Below are 19,997 nucleotides of genomic sequence, written 5' to 3'. Positions count from 1 at the left end.
AATGTAGTGCTTGATAGCTGCCACCAATAGACCACTTTTAAGGAAAAAAACAAGACTGTGGTGCAAAAATACTCCTGCTATGTCATGGCAGAAATTCCAAACAAGTCAGTTTGCCGATAGTCGATAAAAGGGAATTTTATTTTTGTGATGTCGATTGGTACATCCATCAGCACAATATCACATGCACATGTTTATGTTACACCACAAAACGGTATGTGAGTGCATGCAAATTGATGAATCTTTGACTTCTGGGAAAGTGGTCTATGTCTAATTTCAACACTAGAGGGCGGTATCATTTTTTTCCAATTTTACCACCAGAGGGCTTCAGTTTTCTGATAAGAGTTTATTGCATTCTTAGAAATACAAATTTCATTCAGTTTACAGCAAATAATGTTTTCTCAATAACTAATATAAAATGTGAAAATAAAATTTCAATATAATTTTGGTTAAAAAGAAATGAAGAAATATTCATATGATGTTTTTGTTAACATCTTTGAAATTAAAATTGATGTGCAATGTGATTATAATGATTATTTTTCATCTATTTCAGGAGAAATATTTTAGATAGTAGTAATGCAAGTTTTTTAAGAGATTGTAGATATGACTCAAAAGATGCAGATCTTCAGTTTTGTCCAATTTTTCGACTTGGAGATATTGTCAAAGAAGCCAAAGTGTCAGCTGGTGAAGAAGTGGATTTTGGAACAATGGGGTTTGAGGTAATTATGAGTTGATATCATCTACACAGTGCTGTTGATGCCAGACAAAAAAATATGTATACATAAGAAAATTCAACATGTATACTCATCTTAAACATTCTTTAAACACTGTACAAAATGCAGAAAATTTGAAAAAAAAATTGCAAATATTAAAGCAGACAATTGTAATTATTAATTTGGTTGGAACGTCAACTCTCCACTTGAGGTCTAGTAGTTTGTGAGAATCATTTTTGCAGTGCCACCAACAATCAAGTGACTTTTTGACCCAAAAAAAAAAAAATACAAGTGGGTATGATGGACAGGGAATTTTTTCCAGCCTAAGTTAAATACATTACATCCACTGATAATTTGTCTTGTTAAAACTTATTTTGGTAATTCTTTGTACTGCCAAGTTGCATTCCCACTTTCCAAATCTGAGAAGTACCATCCATTGACAATATATACACCATAAACTGTTAATATTATGGGAGAGCAATGAGGAATCATCTGCCATATATGAATTTAAGCGCTCCTCAAAATTAAACTAGATTTTTAAACAATAGACACTGAGTTACGAAGCTTTGATTACCCTTGAAGGTCAGTTACATTGTAGATATGTTTGTTAAAGGAACAAAACCCTCCAGTACTCTGAAAATAAAATAAGAGCGAAAGTGATGGCAGGATATTATGTACTTTTAATATAACATATTTTTAGCTAAAACGACATCATTTTGATGCATGTTATGCTTTAGATCGTTAAAACATTTACTGTTTAGCTCGATTGTTCTTTCATGATATTTACAAAGTAGTAATGCAACATATAACTTATAATAGACCAATTATAGTACATATACATTACCTTCCTGGCAGTAATTTTGTAATCAAGTTTAAATTAAATCTTGTGAAATGACTCTGTATATCTGTGTCGTTGTTATCATTGCAGGGTGGTGTGATGGGAATTTTTATAAACTGGGATTGTAATCTAGATCATGCTGCTGAAGAATGTAAACCACATTATAGCTTTCGTCGTCTTGATAACCCAGAAGCAAAAATTGCCCAGGGATTCAATTTTAGGTAAGTATACGAGTAACTGAGAAATGCAGATGTTGTACCTAGCAGGAAATAGAATGCATTGATTGGCATGTGTCCATTCTATGTTTGTTTCATCGATATCTCTGTCATGTCATATATTCAATTGAAATTTGTTACACATATGGATAAATAATCGTTTAGATCAAAAGTTTTTTTTTATTTCTTTGCATTTTAAATTTATTTAATTGTTAAAAGTAGCTTCTGATTAATTCAGGCATGCTATGGCCAACATTGAGGTAAAGACATGAGTGGTTGTGTCCCTAGCAATAAGTCTAGTAGAACAACCTTGTTTCGGTTTTAACTGTTGTGAGAGGGGGGTAAACATTAAATATATGACTGTGCAGTGGTAAAATAAAGGGGGGAAACTCAACCAACAGTTTTTAGGCCTACAATATGTACTATTGTCCATATTTGTGTGTCATCTTCGTGTTCCAGTGTAGAGCAAACCTGTATTCATGTTCCAAGGCCATGGCATTCACACTGTGCATCAGGCTGCATTTATGTTTAGGGCAAAAATCAAGACATGTGATGTAATGATAGAATATCACATACACAAGGCATATCATAATGACAATAATGAACTTCCACGGTGTGATATTTGTTTGATTTAGAGTTGATTCTACAATCAATAGGGTGATCCACACAAAGTATCAACTCCTAATTCAGTATTGTGTTATGGGTCATTCATTAGGGTGTAATTTGGCAATTACATGTAGTAACCTTAATCACATGGGGACACTAACTAAATGATTGCATTAACTTACTCAATTATTTTATTTGCATTCAATATCTGTTCAATATCTTTTAGCTAGTTACAGTTATTATTTAATTTAAGACATTTCCAGTAAAATATATTATGTTGTGTCTTCAGCTCACAAAGGTTTTTTCTGGATCCTCTAGATTAAATGTTAGTTCCTTGTGTAAGATATGAAGAATATAGAGTTAATATGAAGCTTACAAGATAGTACCTGATTGGCTACCCAACCCTAACACTCAAACCAATCAGAGAGCGGCTTGTTATTTGAAAATTGTTTTCAACGTATCAAATTCTGCCTTGTATACATGCTTTGACTCAACTGAGAATATGATGTACTCATAAATATATTTTGCATGATTCTTATTCACTTTTTATTTTACAATAGATTTGCATACAAATATAAGATAAATGCAACTGACGAGTATAGAACATTGACAAAGGCCTATGGTATATTATATGAAGTGATAGTGACTGGACAGGCCGGTAAATTCAGCGTCATTCCGCTCTTCCTCAACATTGGCTCTGGTTTAGCTCTATTGGGCTTGGTGAGTATGTGTATAAATTCTATCAAATGAATATCACTTAACCAAGCTGTGTTAACACATGGACTGTACTGGGATACTGGTAATTAGTCCACCATAAGAAAACTTGTCAATAAAACTTATTCACAAATATAAGGATTGTTTATTCTGGTATCTTGTCTAATAAAACAGCTTAAAATTCCAATATTTAATACCCAGAATACCCATAATACCCTGTAATGATTTTGGTGACTAATGCATTATAAGATACTTCGGTGGTTTTGATTTTAGTGACTCATTATAAGATACTTAGGTGGTTTTGACTTTAGTGACTCATTATAAGATACTTAGGTGGTAATGATTTTGGTGACTAATGCATTATAAGATACTTAGGTGGTTTTGATTTTAGTGACTCATTATAAGATACTTAGGTGGTTTTGACTTTAGTGACTCATTATAAGATACTTAGGTGGTAATGATTTTGGTGACTAATGCATTATAAGATACTTCGGTGGTTTTGATTTTAGTGACTCATTATAAGATACTTAGGTGGTTTTGACTTTAGTGACTCATTATAAGATACTTAGGTGGTAATGATTTTGGTGACTAATGCATTATAAGATACTTAGGTGGTTTTGATTTTAGTCACTCATTATAAGATACTTAGGTGGTTTTGACTTTATTGACTCATTATAAGATACTTAGGTGGTAATGATTTTAGTGACTAATGCATTATAAGATACTTAGGTGGTTTTGACTTTATTGACTCATTATAAGATACTTAGGTGGTAATGATTTTAGTGACTCATTTTAAGATACTTAGGTGGTATTGATTTAAGTGACATTACTCTATGGGGAAACATATAGAGGATGTACAAGTCTCTACACATTTGATAAGTGAATGACTTTACATCTTAGTCTGCAGTCTGTAACCCTATGTATTTATTTGATAATCTTGAATATGAGGAGTGTAGTTATGAGTTAACAACTCAGTGATCTCATCTCTCTGTGACCATTTATTACAGGCCACTGTACTCTGTGATATTGTAGTACTTTATGTTCTAAAGAAAAGAGAATATTACAAAGAAAATAAATACTTGTATGTGGATGATTTGGAAGATGTGCCTTCAGAGAATTACAGGGTATGTACTATACATTGTATGTTTTCAAGACTAATTAAATGAATATTGTCTATGATTTGATCACGTGCATGGTAATACATAAAATATCACTACTGATACAGTGAATGTCAGCATTTTATGTACCAGTATGTGTAGTTATGGATGTCAGAGATTGAAACAAGCTGGTTTTGTGAATTACCTGTACTAAGCCTAGGATGAAATGCAGCAAATATTGTTTATAAACATTATTGAGAATTTTTTTTTTTAATTTATTGTCGTTAAACTGTTCAGCAAGCATCAGTTTATGGTCTTGTATAGGGGTCATCAAACACAATCACAGTTTAAGCGTTTCAAAATGTCCACTGTGTTCTGCGGTTACTCACTCTTATCTTTAATTTCTTAAATATACATGATGTCCTTTCACCAGACCATTATATTTTTGTTTTCAATTTACTTTGTTTCAGAATCTAGACAAAGAATGATGGGTCTGATGAAGGGGGGGGTGGTGTCTTTGTGACTTTACCTCACTTATACTATAGATATTACATATAATAGGCTTTTATGTAGTATATCGGATATTTAAAGTATGAAATTAGACTTATTTTCCTGCTGCAGATTAAATTAATCTTCTGTTTGCGAAAATAACAAACAAATCTTATCGCAAGCTTAACAATGTTTTTTAACTGTATATTTTGTTGTCGAATATTTACGAATTGCTGGATTAAATATTAGCATAAAAACAAATTGTTAGCCTTTATTTACTCATCTAGTGTACTTGTTATTTAAAGGATGGTGGTCACCGTGCCGTGTCCTGTTCGATGTGGGACTCATAGTGTTGTATACAATCCATGTAAAATACATTCTCTATCCACATGAAATTCAAAGATGTGCTGCACAATGACCACTGCCCTTTAATCAATCTGAGATTGGAGTCTGAGGCTATAAGAACCTGTTATCACTGGTGCAAGATAATATCTGCTAGAAACAGTACTCCCTAACTTCACTGTATTTTTCACATTATATTCAGGATGATTACTCAATGTTGATTTATCACTCATGGCCAACGCTTGTCCTAATTGTCTGTGGCTCCTTAATTCACAGTGGCATGTGCTTCAATATTAAAGGCCACTTAGTTTAGTCAAAATGATTCAAATCTTCACAAGATGCTTATAAAAGTATTAGCTCACATATTGTACCGGTTTTATGTACCACTAAATTGGTATGTGTTGCTAGTCTGTGATGCAAGGATTAGATATCTTTGTCTTTTTACAGAATATGGTAGAGGATGCTACTACCCTTTCTTCCGCTATATAATTGCTGTGTGTTTTCAGGTACTATTATGTAACATGCTATATGTGGCCTACATGTCTCTATTCAGTTACTATTCATATAGACATGTAGGGATAAGCACATAACTGTGTCATGGATAATATTTTCACTTCACTATATTGTCTGTATTCAAATCTCAATTCTGTTTAAGTCATTGATGTTCACTGCAGTCATTTTGTCTATAGCAATTGTTTTCTTATTTCCTTGTGTTATTTTATTTATGAATAATATGAGGATATCATATACACAAGCTCATCAGTTCATCTAGAGTGTGGATCATTACAAAGTTCACTGTGACTACTTATTATCTGACTGAACACTTAGCGTCATGCATTACATCATTAATGGCATTAAAATATTCTTTATGCAACTGTTTGGTGTATGAACCCAGGAGACAAAGGTAGTCTAACCAATTGGTGAATGTACCCAGAAGTCAATTGTTGTCTAACCAATTGGTGTATGAACCCAGGAGGCAAAGGTGGTCTAACCAATTGGTGTATGAACCCAGAAGTCACAGGTGGTTTAACCAATTGGTGTATGAACCCAGGAGTCAAAGGTGGTCTAACCAATTGGTGTATGAACCCAGGAGGCACATGTGGTCTAACCAATTGGTGTATGAACCCAGGAGACAAAGGTGGTTTAACCAATTGTAGTATGAACCCAGGAGTCACAGGTGGTCTAACCAATTGGTGTATGAACCAAGGAATCACAGGTGGTCTAGCCGATTGGTGTATGAACCCAGGAGGCAAAAGTGGTCTAACGGATTGGTGTTTGAACCCATGAGTCAAAGGTGCTGTAACCAATTGGTGTATGAATCCAGAAGTCACAGGTAATATAACCAATTGGTGTATGAACCCAGGAGGCAAAGGTGGTCTAACCAATTGGTGTATGAACCCAGAAGTCATAGGTGGTTTAACCAATTGGTGTATGAACCCAGGAGTCAAAGGTGGTCTAACCAATTGGTGTATGAACCCAGGAGTCACAGGTGGTCTAACCAATTGGTGTATGAACCAAGGAATCACAGGTGGTCTAACCGATTGGTGTATGAACCCAGGAATCAAAAGTGGTCTAACCAATTGGTGTATGAACCCAGACGTCACAGGTGGTCTAACCAATTGGTGTATTAACCCAGGAGACAAAGGTGGTCTAACCAATTGGTGTATGAACCCAGAAGTCACAGGTGGTCTAACCAATTGGTGTATGAACCCAGGAGTCAAAAGTGGTCTAACCAATTGGTGTATGAACCCAGAAGTCACAGGTGGTCTAACAAATTGGTGTATGAACCCAGGAGGCAAAAGTGGTCTAACAGATTGGTGTTTGAACCCATGAGTCAAAGGTGCTGTAACCAATTGGTGTATGAATCCACAAGTCACAGGTAATATAACCAATTGGTGTATGAACACAGGAGTCACAGGTGGTCTAACAAATTGGTGTATGAACCCAGGAGTCAAAGGTGGTCTAACCAATTGGTGTATGAACCCAGGAGTCAAAGGTGGTTTAACCAATTAGTGTATGAACCCAGGAGTCAAAGGTGGTGTAACCAATTGGTGTATGAATCCAGAAGTCACAGGCAATATAACCAATTGGTGTATGAACACATGAGTCACAGGTGGTCTTACAAATTGGTGTATGAACCCAGGAGTCAAATATGGTCTAACCAATTGGTGTATGAACGCAGGAGTCAAAGGTGGTTTAACCAATTTGTGTATGAACCCAGGAGTCACGGGTGGATTAACCAATTGGTGTATGAACCCTGGAGGCAAAGGTGGTCTAACCAATTGGTGTATGAACCCGGGAGGTAAAGGTGGTCTAAAACATTGGTGTATGAACCCAGGAGTCAAATGTGGTCTAACCAATTGGTGTATGAACCCTGGAGGTAAAGGTGGTCTAACCAATGGGTGTATGAACCCAGGAGTCAAAGGTAGTCTAACCAATTGGTGTATGAACCCATGAGGTAAAGGTGGTCTAACCAATGGGTGTATGAACCCAGGAGTCAAAGGTAGTCTAACCAATTGGTGTATGAACCCAGGAGACATAGGTAGTCTAACTAAATGGTGTTTGAACCCAGGAATCACAGGTGGTTTAACCAATTTGTGTATGAGCCCAGGAGACAAAGGTAGTCTAACCAATTGGTGAATGTACCCAGAAGTCAAATGTGGTCTTACCAATTGGTGTATACACCCAGGAGGCAAAGGTGGTTTAACCAATTGGTGTATGAACCCTGGAGGCAAAGGTGGTCTAACCAATTGGTGTATGAACCCGGGAGGTAAAGGTGGTCTAAAACATTGGTGTATGAACCCAGGAGTCACAGGTGGTCTAACCAATTGGTGAATGCACCCAGAAGTCAAATGTGGTCTAACCAATTGGTGTATGAACCCAGGAGGTAAAGGTGGTCTAACCAATGGGTGTATAAACCCAGGAGTCAAAGGTAGTCTAACCAATTGGTGTATGAACCCAGGAGGTAAAGGTGGTCTAACCAATGGGTGTATGAACCCAGGAGTCAAAGGTAGTCTAACCAATTGGTGTATGAACCCAGGAGACATAGGTAGTCTAACTAAATGGTGTTTGAATCCAGTAGTCACAGGTGGTTTAACCAATTTGTGTATGAGCCCAGGAGACAAAGGTGGTTTAACCAATTGGTGTATGAACCCAGGAGTCACAGGTGGTCTAACCAATTGGTGAATGCACCCAGAAGTCAAATGTGGTCTAACCAATTGGTGTATGAACCCAGGAGGTAAAGGTGGTCTAACCAATGGGTGTATAAACCCAGGAGTCAAAGGTAGTCTAACCAATTGGTGTATGAACCCAGGAGGTAAAGGTGGTCTAACCAATGGGTGTATGAACCCAGGAGTCAAAGGTAGTCTAACCAATTGGTGTATGAACCCAGGAGACATAGGTAGTCTAACTAAATGGTGTTTGAATCCAGTAGTCACAGGTGGTTTAACCAATTTGTGTATGAGCCCAGGAGACAAAGGTAGTCTAACCAATTGGTGAATGAACCCAGAAGTCACAGGTGGTCTAACCAATTGGTATATGAACCCAGGAGGCACAGGTGGTCTAACCAATTGGTGTATGAACCCAGGAGACAAAGGTGGTCTAACCAATTGTAGTATGAACCCAGGAGTCACAGGTGGTCTAACCAATTGGTGTATGAACCAAGGAATCACAGGTGGTCTAGCCGATTGGTGTATAAACCCAGACGTCACAGGTGGTCTCACCAATCGGTGCATTAACCCAGGAGACAAAGGTGGTCTAACCAATTGGTGTATGAACCCAGAAGTCACAGGTGGTCTAACCAATTGGTGTATGAACGCAGGAGTCAAAAGTGGTCTAACCAATTGGTGTATGAACCCAGAAGTCACAGGTGGTCTAACCAATTGGCGTATGAACCCAGGAGTCACAGGTGGTCTAACAAATTGGTGTATGAACCCAGGAGTCAAAGGTGGTTTAACCAATTAGTGTATGAACCCAGGAGTCAAAGGTGGTGTAACCAATTGGTGTATGAATCCAGAAGTCACAGGTAATATAACCAATTGGTGTATGAACACATGAGTCACAGGTGGTCTAACAAATTGGTGTATGAACCCAGGAGTCAAATATGGTCTAACCAATTGGTGTATGAACGCAGGAGTCAAAGGTGGTTTAACCAATTTGTGTATGAACCCAGGAGTCACGGGTGGATTAACCAATTGGTGTATGAACCCTGGAGGCAAAGGTGGTCTAACCAATTGGTGTATGAACCCGGGAGGTAAAGGTGGTCTAAAACATTGGTGTATGAACCCAGGAGTCAAATGTGGTCTAACCAATTGGTGTATGAACCCAGGAGGTAAAGGTGGTCTAACCAATGGGTGTATGAACCCAGGAGTCAAAGGTAGTCTAACCAATTGGTGTATGAACCCATGAGGTAAAGGTGGTCTAACCAATGGGTGTATGAACCCAGGAGTCAAAGGTAGTCTAACCAATTGGTGTATGAACCCAGGAGGTAAAGGTAGTCTAACCAATTGGTGTATGAACCCAGGAGACATAGGTAGTCTAACTAAATGGTGTTTGAACCCAGGAATCACAGGTGGTTTAACCAATTTGTGTATGAGCCCAGGAGACAAAGGTAGTCTAACCAATTGGTGAATGTACCCAGAAGTCAAATGTGGTCTAACCAATTGGTGTATACACCCAGGAGGCAAAGGTGGTCTAACCAATTGGTGTATGAACCCAGGAGTCAAAGGTAGTCTAACCAATGGGTGTATGAACCCAGGAGTCAAAGGTAGTCTAACCAATTGGTGTATGAACCCAGGAGACATAGGTAGTCTAACTAAATGGTGTTTGAACCCAGGAATCACAGGTGGTTTAACCAATTTGTGTATGAGCCCAGGAGACAAAGGTAGTCTAACCAATTGGTGAATGTACCCAGAAGTCAAATGTGGTCTAACCAATTGGTGTATACACCCAGGAGGCAAAGGTGGTCTAACCAATTGGTGTATGAACCCGGGAGGTAAAGGTGGTCTAAAACATTGGTGTATGAACCCAGGAGTCACAGGTGGTCTAACCAATTGGTGAATGCACCCAGAAGTCAAATGTGGTCTAACCAATTGGTGTATGAACCCAGGAGGTAAAGGTGGTCTAACCAATGGGTGTATAAACCCAGGAGTCAAAGGTAGTCTAACCAATTGGTGTATGGACCCAGGAGGTAAAGGTGGTCTAACCAATGGGTGTATGAACCCAGGAGTCAAAGGTAGTCTAACCAATTGGTGTATGAACCCAGGAGACATAGGTAGTCTAACTAAATGGTGTTTGAATCCAGTAGTCACAGGTGGTTTAACCAATTTGTGTATGAGCCCAGGAGACAAAGGTGGTTTAACCAATTGGTGTATGAACCCAGGAGTCACAGGTGGTCTAACCAATTGGTGAATGCACCCAGAAGTCAAATGTGGTCTAACCAATTGGTGTATGAACCCAGGAGGTAAAGGTGGTCTAACCAATGGGTGTATAAACCCAGGAGTCAAAGGTAGTCTAACCAATTGGTGTATGAACCCAGGAGGTAAAGGTGGTCTAACCAATGGGTGTATGAACCCAGGAGTCAAAGGTAGTCTAACCAATTGGTGTATGAACCCAGGAGACATAGGTAGTCTAACTAAATGGTGTTTGAATCCAGTAGTCACAGGTGGTTTAACCAATTTGTGTATGAGCCCAGGAGACAAAGGTAGTCTAACCAATTGGTGAATGAACCCAGAAGTCACAGGTGGTCTAACCAATTGGTGTATAAACCCAGGAGGCACAGGTGGTCTAACCAATTGGTGTATGAACCCAGGAGACAAAGGTGGTCTAACCAATTGTAGTATGAACCCAGGAGTCACAGGTGGTCTAACCAATTGGTGTATGAACCAAGGAATCACAGGTGGTCTAGCCGATTGGTGTATGAACCCAGGAATCAAAAGTTGTCTAACCATTTGGTGTATAAACCCAGACGTCACAGGTGATCTCACCAATCGGTGCATTAACCCAGGAGACAAAGGTGGTCTAACCAATTGGTGTATGAACCCAGAAGTCACAGGTGGTCTAACCAATTGGTGTATGAACGCAGGAGTCAAAAGTGGTCTAACCAATTGGTGTATGAACCCAGAAGTCACAGGTGGTCTAACCAATTGGCGTATGAACCCAGGAGTCACAGGTGGTCTAACAAATTGGTGTGTGAAACCAGGAGTCACAGGTGGTCTAACCAATTAGTGAATGCACCCAGAAGTCAAATGTGGTCTAACCAATTGGTGTATGAACCCAGGAGTCAAAAGTGGTCTAACCAATTGGTGTATGAACCCAGAAGTCACAGGTGGTCTAACCAATTGGTGTATGAACCCAGGAGTCACAGGTAATATAACCAGTTGGTGTATGAACACATGAGTCACAGATGGTCTAACAAATTGGTGTATGAACCCAGGAGGCAAAAGTGGTCTAACGGATCGGTGTTTGAACCCATGAGTCAAAGGTGCTGTAACCAATTGGTGTATGAATCCAGAAGTCACAGGTAATATAACCAATTGGTGTATGAACCCTGGTTGCAAAGGTGGTCTAACCAATTGGTGTATGAACCCAGAAGTCATAGGTGGTTTAACCAATTGGTGTATGAACCCAGGAGTCAAAGGTGGTCTAACCAATTGGTGTATGAACCCAGGAGTCACAGGTGGTCTAACCAATTGGTGTATGAACCAAGGAATCACAGGTGGTCTAACCGATTGGTGTATGACCCAGGAATCAAAAGTGGTCTAACCAATTGGTGTATGAACCCAGACATCACAGGTGGTCTAACCAATTGGTGTATTAACCCAGGAGACAAAGGTGGTCTAACCAATTGGTGTATGAACCCAGAAGTCACAGGTGGTCTAACCAATTGGTGTATTAACCCAGGAGTCAAAAGTGGTCTAACCAATTGGTGTATGAACCCAGAAGTCACAGGTGGTCTAACAAATTGGTGTATGAACCCAGGAGGCAAAAGTGGTCTAACGGATTGGTGTTTGAACCCATGAGTCAAAGGTGCTGTAACCAATTGGTGTATGAATCCAGAAGACACAGGTAATATAACCAATTGGTGTATGAACACAGGAGTCACAGGTGGTCTAACAAATTGGTGTATGAATCCTGGAGTCAAAAGTGGTTTAACCAATTTGTGTCTGAGCCCAGGAGACAAAGGTAGTCTAACCAATTGGTGAATGTACCCAGAAGTCAAATGTGGTCTAACCAATTGGTGTATGAACCCAGGAGGCAAAGGTGGTCTAACCAATTGGTGTATGAACCCAGAAGTCATAGGTGGTTTAACCAATTGGTGTATGAACCCAGGAGTCAAAGGTGGTCTAACCAATTGGTGTATGAACCCAGGAGTCACAGGTGGTCTAACCAATTGGTGTATGAACCAAGGAATCACAGTTGGTCTAACCGATTGGTGTATGAACCCAGGAATCAAAAGTGGTCTAACCAATTGGTGTATGAACCCAGACGTCACAGGTGGTCTAACCAATTGGTGTATTAACCCAGGAGACAAAGGTGGTCTAACCAATTGGTGTATGAACCCAGAAGTCACAGGTGGTCTAACCAATTGGTGTATGAACCCAGGAGTCAAAAGTGGTCTTACCAATTGGTGTATGAACCCAGAAGTCACAGGTGTTCTAACAAATTGGTGTATGAACCCAGGAGGCAAAAGTGGTCTAACGGATTGGTGTTTGAACCCATGAGTCAAAGGTGCTGTAACCAATTGGTGTATGAATCCAGAAGTCACAGGTAATATAACCAATTGGTGTATGAACACAGGAGTCACAGGTGGTCTAACAAATTGGTGTATGAACCCAGGTGTCAAAGGTGGTCTAACCAATTGGTGTATGAACCCAGGAGTCAAAGGTGGTTTAACCAATTAGTGTAGGAACCCAGGAGTCAAAGGTGGTGTAACCAATTGGTGTATGAATCCAGAAGTCACAGGTAATATAACCAATTGGTGTATGAACACATGAGTCACAGGTGGTCTAACAAATTGGTGTATGAACCCAGGAGTCAAATATGGTCTAACCAATTGGTGTATGAACCCTGGAGGCAAAGGTGGTCTAACCAATTGGTGTATGAACCCAGGAGTCAAAGGTAGTCTAACCAATTGGTGTATGAACCCATGAGGTAAAGGTGGTCTAACCAATGGGTGTATGAACCCAGGAGTCAAAGGTAGTCTAACCAATTGGTGTATGAACCCAGGAGACATAGGTAGTCTAACTAAATGGTGTTTGAACCCAGGAGTCACAGGTGGTTTAACCAATTGGTGTATGAACCCTGGAGGCAAAGGTGGTCTAACCAATTGGTGTATGAACCCGGGAGGTAAAGGTGGTCTAAAACATTGGTGTATGAACCCAGGAGTCACGGGTGGTTTAACCAATTGGTGTATGAACCCTGGAGGCAAAGGTGGTCTAACCAATTGGTGTATGAACCCGGGAGGTAAAGGTGGTCTAAAACATTGGTGTTTGAACCCAGGAGTCACAGGTGGTCTAACCAATTGGTGAATGCACCCAGAAGTCAAATGTGGTCTAACCAATTGGTGTATGAACCCAGGAGGTAAATGTGGTCGAACCAATGGGTGTATGAACCCAGGAGTCAAAGGTAGTCTAACCAATTGGTGTATGAACCCAGGAGGTAAAGGTGGTCTAACCAATGGGTGTATGAACCCAGGAGGCAAAGGTGGTTTAACCAATTTGTGTATGAACCCAGGAGTCACTGGTGGTTTAACCAATTCGTGTATGAACCCTGGAGGCAAAGGTGGTCTAACCAATTGGTGTATGAACCCGGGAGGTAAAGGTGGTCTAAAACATTGGTGTATGAACCCAGGAGTCACAGGTGGTCTAACCAATTGGTGAATGCACCCAGAAGTCAAATGTGGTCTAACCAATTGGTGTATGAACCCAGGAGGTAAAGGTGGTCTAACCAATGGGTGTATGAACCCAGGAGTCAAAGGTAGTCTAACCAATTGGTGTATGAACCCAGGAGGTAAAGGTGGTCTAACCAATGGGTGTATGAACCCAGGCGTCAAAGGTAGTCTAACCAATTGGTGTATGAACCCAGGAGACATAGGTAGTCTAACTAAATGGTGTTTGAACCCACGAGTCACAGGTGGTTTAACTAATTTGTGTATGAGCCCAGGAGACAAAGGTAGTCTAACCAATTGGTGAATGTACCCAGTAGTCAATTGTTGTCTAACCAATTGGTGTATGAACCCAGGAGGCAAAGGTGGTCTAAGCAATTGGTGTATGAACCCAGAAGTCACAGGTGGTTTAACCAATTGGTGTATGAACCCAGGAGTCAAAGGTGGTCTAACCAATTGGTGTATGAACCCAGGAAGCACAGGTGGTCTAACCAATTGGTGTATGAACCCAGGAGACAAAGGTGGTCTAACCAATTGTAGTATGAACCCAGGAGTCACAGGTGGTCTAACCAATTGGTGTATGAACCAAGGAATCACAGGTGGTCAAGCCGATTGGTGTACGAACCCAGGAATCAAAAGTGGTCTAACCAATTGGTGTATAAACCCAGACGTCACAGATGTTCTAACCAATCGGTGCATTAACCCAGGAGACAAAGGTGGTCTAACCAATTGGTGTATGAACCCACAAGTCACAGGTGGTCTAACCAATTGGTGTATGAACGCAGGAGTCAAAAGTGGTCTAACCAATTGGTGTATGAACCCAGAAGTCATAGGTGGTTTAACCAATTGGTGTATGAACCCAGGAGTCAAAGGTGGTCTAACCAATTGGTGTATGAACCCAGGAGTCACAGGTGGTCTAACCAATTGGTGTATGAACCAAGGAATCACAGTTGGTCTAACCGATTGGTGTATGAACCCAGGAATCAAAAGTGGTCTAACCAATTGGTGTATGAACCCAGACGTCACAGGTGGTCTAACCAATTGGTGTATTAACCCAGGAGACAAAGGTGGTCTAACCAATTGGTGTATGAACCCAGAAGTCACAGGTGGTCTAACCAATTGGTGTATGAACCCAGGAGTCATAAGTGGTCTTACCAATTGGTGTATGAACCCAGAAGTCACAGGTGTTCTAACAAATTGGTGTATGAACCCAGAAGTCACAGGTGTTCTAACAAATTGGTGTATGAACCCAGAAGTCACAGGTGGTCTAACAAATTGGTGTATGAACCCAGGAGGCAAAAGTGGTCTAACGGATTGGTGTTTGAACCCATGAGTCAAAGGTGCTGTAACCAATTGGTGTATGAATCCAGAAGTCACAGGTAATATAACCAATTGGTGTATGAACACAGGAGTCACAGGTGGTCTAACAAATTGGTGTATGAACCCAGGTGTCAAAGGTGGTCTAACCAATTGGTGTATGAACCCAGGAGTCAAAGGTGGTTTAACCAATTAGTGTAGGAACCCAGGAGTCAAAGGTGGTGTAACCAATTGGTGTATGAATCCAGAAGTCACAGGTAATATAACCAATTGGTGTATGAACACATGAGTCACAGGTGGTCTAACAAATTGGTGTATGAACCCAGGAGTCAAATATGGTCTAACCAATTGGTGTATGAACCCTGGAGGCAAAGGTGGTCTAACCAATTGGTGTATGAACCCAGGAGTCAAAGGTAGTCTAACCAATTGGTGTATGAACCCATGAGGTAAAGGTGGTCTAACCAATGGGTGTATGAACCCAGGAGTCAAAGGTAGTCTAACCAATTGGTGTATGAACCCAGGAGACATAGGTAGTCTAACTAAATGGTGTTTGAACCCAGGAGTCACAGGTGGTTTAACCAATTGGTGTATGAACCCTGGAGGCAAAGGTGGTCTAACCAATTGGTGTATGAACCCGGGAGGTAAAGGTGGTCTAAAACATTGGTGTATGAACCCAGGAGTCACGGGTGGTTTAACCAATTGGTGTATGAACCCTGGAGGCAAAGGTGGTCTAACCAATTGGTGTATGAACCCGGGAGGTAAAGGTGGTCTAAAACATTGGTGTTTGAACCCAGGAGTCACAGGTGGTCTAACCAATTGGTGAATGCACCCAGAAGTCAAATGTGGTCTAACCAATTGGTGTATGAACCCAGGAGGTAAATGTGGTCGAACCAATGGGTGTATGAACCCAGGAGTCAAAGGTAGTCTAACCAATTGGTGTATGAACCCAGGAGGTAAAGGTGGTCTAACCAATGGGTGTATGAACCCAGGAGGCAAAGGTGGTTTAACCAATTTGTGTATGAACCCAGGAGTCACTGGTGGTTTAACCAATTCGTGTATGAACCCTGGAGGCAAAGGTGGTCTAACCAATTGGTGTATGAACCCGGGAGGTAAAGGTGGTCTAAAACATTGGTGTATGAACCCAGGAGTCACAGGTGGTCTAACCAATTGGTGAATGCACCCAGAAGTCAAATGTGGTCTAACCAATTGGTGTATGAACCCAGGAGGTAAAGGTGGTCTAACCAATGGGTGTATGAACCCAGGAGTCAAAGGTAGTCTAACCAATTGGTGTATGAACCCAGGAGGTAAAGGTGGTCTAACCAATGGGTGTATGAACCCAGGCGTCAAAGGTAGTCTAACCAATTGGTGTATGAACCCAGGAGACATAGGTAGTCTAACTAAATGGTGTTTGAACCCACGAGTCACAGGTGGTTTAACTAATTTGTGTATGAGCCCAGGAGACAAAGGTAGTCTAACCAATTGGTGAATGTACCCAGTAGTCAATTGTTGTCTAACCAATTGGTGTATGAACCCAGGAGGCAAAGGTGGTCTAAGCAATTGGTGTATGAACCCAGAAGTCACAGGTGGTTTAACCAATTGGTGTATGAACCCAGGAGTCAAAGGTGGTCTAACCAATTGGTGTATGAACCCAGGAAGCACAGGTGGTCTAACCAATTGGTGTATGAACCCAGGAGACAAAGGTGGTCTAACCAATTGTAGTATGAACCCAGGAGTCACAGGTGGTCTAACCAATTGGTGTATGAACCAAGGAATCACAGGTGGTCTAGCCGATTGGTGTACGAACCCAGGAATCAAAAGTGGTCTAACCAATTGGTGTATAAACCCAGACGTCACAGGTGTTCTAACCAATCGGTGCATTAACCCAGGAGACAAAGGTGGTCTAACCAATTGGTGTATGAACCCACAAGTCACAGGTGGTCTAACCAATTGGTGTATGAACGCAGGAGTCAAAAGTGGTCTAACCAATTGGTGTATGAACCCAGAAGTCACAGGTGGTCTAACCAATTGGCGTATGAACTCAGGAGTCACAGGTGGTCTAACAAATTGGTGTGTGAAACCAGGAGTCACAGGTGGTCTAACCAACTGGTGTATGAACCCAGGAGTCACAGGTGGTGTAACCAATTGGTGTATAACCCCAGAAGTCACAGGTGGTCTAACCAATTGGTGAATGCACCCAGAAGTCAAATGTGGTCTAACCAATTTGTGTATGAACCCAGGAGTCAAAAGTGGTCTAACCAATTGGTGTATGAACCCAGAAGTCACAGGTGGTCTAACCAATTGGTGTATGAACCCTGGAGTCACAGGTAATATAACCAATTGGTGTATGAACACATGAGTCACAGATGGTCTAACAAATTGGTGTATGAACCCAGGAGGCAAAAGTGGTCTAACCAAATGGTGTTTGAACCCATGAGTCAAAGGTGCTGTAACCAATTGGTGTATGAATCCAGAAGTCACAGGTAATATAACCAATTGGTGTATGAACCCAGGAGGTAACGGTGGTCTAACCAATTGGTGTATGAACCCAGAAGTCATAGGTGGTTTAACCAATTGGTGTATGAACCCAGGAGTCAAAGGTGGTCTAACCAATTGGTGTATGAACCCAGGAGTCACAGGTGGTCTAACCAATTGGTGTATGAACCAAGGAATCACAGGTGGTCTAACCGATTGGTGTATGAACCCAGGAATCAAAAGTGGTCTAACCAATTGGTGTATGAACCCAGACGTCACAGGTGGTCTTAATAATTGGTGTATTAATCCAGGAGACAAAGGTGGTCTAACCAATTGGTGTATGAACCCAGAAGTCACAGGTGGTCTAACCAATTGGTGTATGAACCCAGAAGTCACAGGTGGTCTAACAAATTGGTGTATGAACCCAGGAGGCAAAAGTGGTCTAACGGATTGGTGTTTGAACCCATGAGTCTAAGGTGCTGTAACCAATTGGTGTATGAATCCAGAAGTCACAGGTAATATAACCAATTGGTGTATGAACACAGGAGTCACAGGTGGTCTAACAAATTGGTGTATGAATCCAGGAGTCAAAGGTGGTCTAACCAATTGGTGTATGAACCCAGGAGTCAAAGGTGGTTTAACCAATTAGTGTATGAACCCAGTAGTCAAAGGTGGTGTAACCAATTGGTGTATGAATCCAGAAGTCACAGGCAATATAACCAATTGGTGTATGAACACATGAGTCACAGGTGGTCTAACAAATTGGTGTATGAACCCAGGAGTCAAATATGGTCTAACCAATTGGTGTATGAACCCAGAAGTCAAAGGTGGTTTAACCAATTTGTGTATGAACCCAGGAGTCACGGGTGGTTTAACCAATTGGTGTATGAACCCTGGAGGCAAAGGTGGTCTAACCAATTGGTGTATGAACCCGGGAGGTAAAGGTGGTCTAAAACATTGGTGTATGAACCCAGGAGTCACAGGTGGTCTAACCAATTGGTGAATGCACCCAGAAGTCATATGTGGTCTAACCAATTGGTGTATGAACCCAGGGGGTAAAGGTGGTCTAACCAATGGGTGTATGAACCCAGGAGTCAAAGGTTGTCTAACCAATTGGTGTATGAACCCATGAGGTAAAGGTGGTCTAACCAATGGGTGTATGAACCCAGGAGTCAAAGGTAGTCTAACCAATTGGTGTATGAACCCAGGAGACATAGGTAGTCTAACTAAATGGTGTTTGAACCCAGGAGTCACAGGTGGTTTAACCAATTTGTGTATGAGCCCAGGAGACAAAGGTAGTCTAACCAATTGGTGAATGTACCCAGAAGTCAAATGTGGTCTAACCAATTGGTGTATACACCCAGGAGGCAAAGGTGGTTTAACCAATTTGTGTATGAACCCAGGAGTCACGGGTGGTTTAACCAATTGGTGTATGAACCCTGGAGGCAAAGGTGGTCTAACCAATTAGTGTATGAACCCAGGAGGTAAAGGTGGTCTCAAACATTGGTGTATGAACCCAGGAGTCACAGGTGGTCTAACCAATTGGTGAATGCACCCAGAAGTCAAATGTGGTCTAACCAATTGGTGTATGAACCCAGGAGGTAAAGGTGGTCTAACCAATGGGTGTATGAACCCAGGAGTCAAAGGTAATCTAACCAATTGGTGTATGAACCCAGGAGGTAAAGGTGGTCTAACCAATGGGTGTATGAACCCAGGAGTCAAAGGTAGTCTAACCAATTGGTGTATGAACCCAGGAGACATAGGTAGTCTAACTAAATGGTGTTTGAACCCAGGAATCACAGGTGGTTTAACCAATTTGTGTATGAGCCCAGGAGACAAAGGTAGTCTAACCAATTGGTGAATGTACCCAGAAGTCAAATGTGGTCTAACCAATTGGTGTATGAACCCAGGAGTCAAAGGTGGTCTAACCAGTTGGTGTAATGAACCCAGGAGTCACAGGTGGTCTAACCAATTGGCGTATGAACTCAGAAGTCAAAGGTGGTCCAACCAATTGGCGTGTGAACCCATGGAGTAATGAGAAATATGGTCTAACCATTTAATATGTGAACATAGTATATATGGTATATGATGTGTATGTAGCCCACAAACCAAAGTGGATCAATTCATTTAATCATTATATCTCAATTAGGTTTTTGTAAATAGCAGGTTCTCACCCAGGCTTTCCACTCAAACTGTTGAGTAATGTTTGCATTGCTCAATACAATTTAATCAGACCATATTTATGCATATTTAAACATAGTAGGTATCTTAATAAATCTAATTAGTAATAATCCAGCTATCATGGCTCTTGTG

At 40.9% G+C, this 19,997-nt stretch overlaps 1 protein-coding gene across 2 annotated transcripts in view; it reads left to right on the top strand.

Moving 5' to 3' along the window:
* LOC100313714 (purinergic P2X-like receptor) overlaps window positions 1–19,997 on the top strand; it is a 36,940-nt gene that overhangs the window by 14,680 nt on the left and 2,263 nt on the right. The window contains exons 7-11 of one of the 2 annotated variants that reach the window (NM_001168169.1): window positions 551–716; window positions 1,639–1,769; window positions 2,930–3,089; window positions 4,091–4,207; window positions 4,651–4,926. In NM_001168169.1, the coding sequence (NP_001161641.1) occupies window positions 551–716; window positions 1,639–1,769; window positions 2,930–3,089; window positions 4,091–4,207; window positions 4,651–4,668 (592 nt within the window). In that variant the 3' untranslated portion in view covers window positions 4,669–4,926. Of the gene's footprint in view, window positions 1–550; window positions 717–1,638; window positions 1,770–2,929; window positions 3,090–4,090; window positions 4,208–4,650; window positions 4,927–19,997 lie in introns of those variants that run through there. The other variant, XM_085490843.1, reaches the window with a different exon arrangement.

The sequence above is a fragment of the Saccoglossus kowalevskii genome, chromosome 16 (genome assembly GCF_978046115.1).
Source record: "Saccoglossus kowalevskii chromosome 16, keSacKowa6.1, whole genome shotgun sequence".
Taxonomy (NCBI): Eukaryota; Metazoa; Hemichordata; class Enteropneusta; family Harrimaniidae; genus Saccoglossus; species Saccoglossus kowalevskii.
The sequence above is the reverse complement of the archived record's forward strand: the minus strand, read 5'-3'. Positions and strand labels throughout refer to the sequence as shown.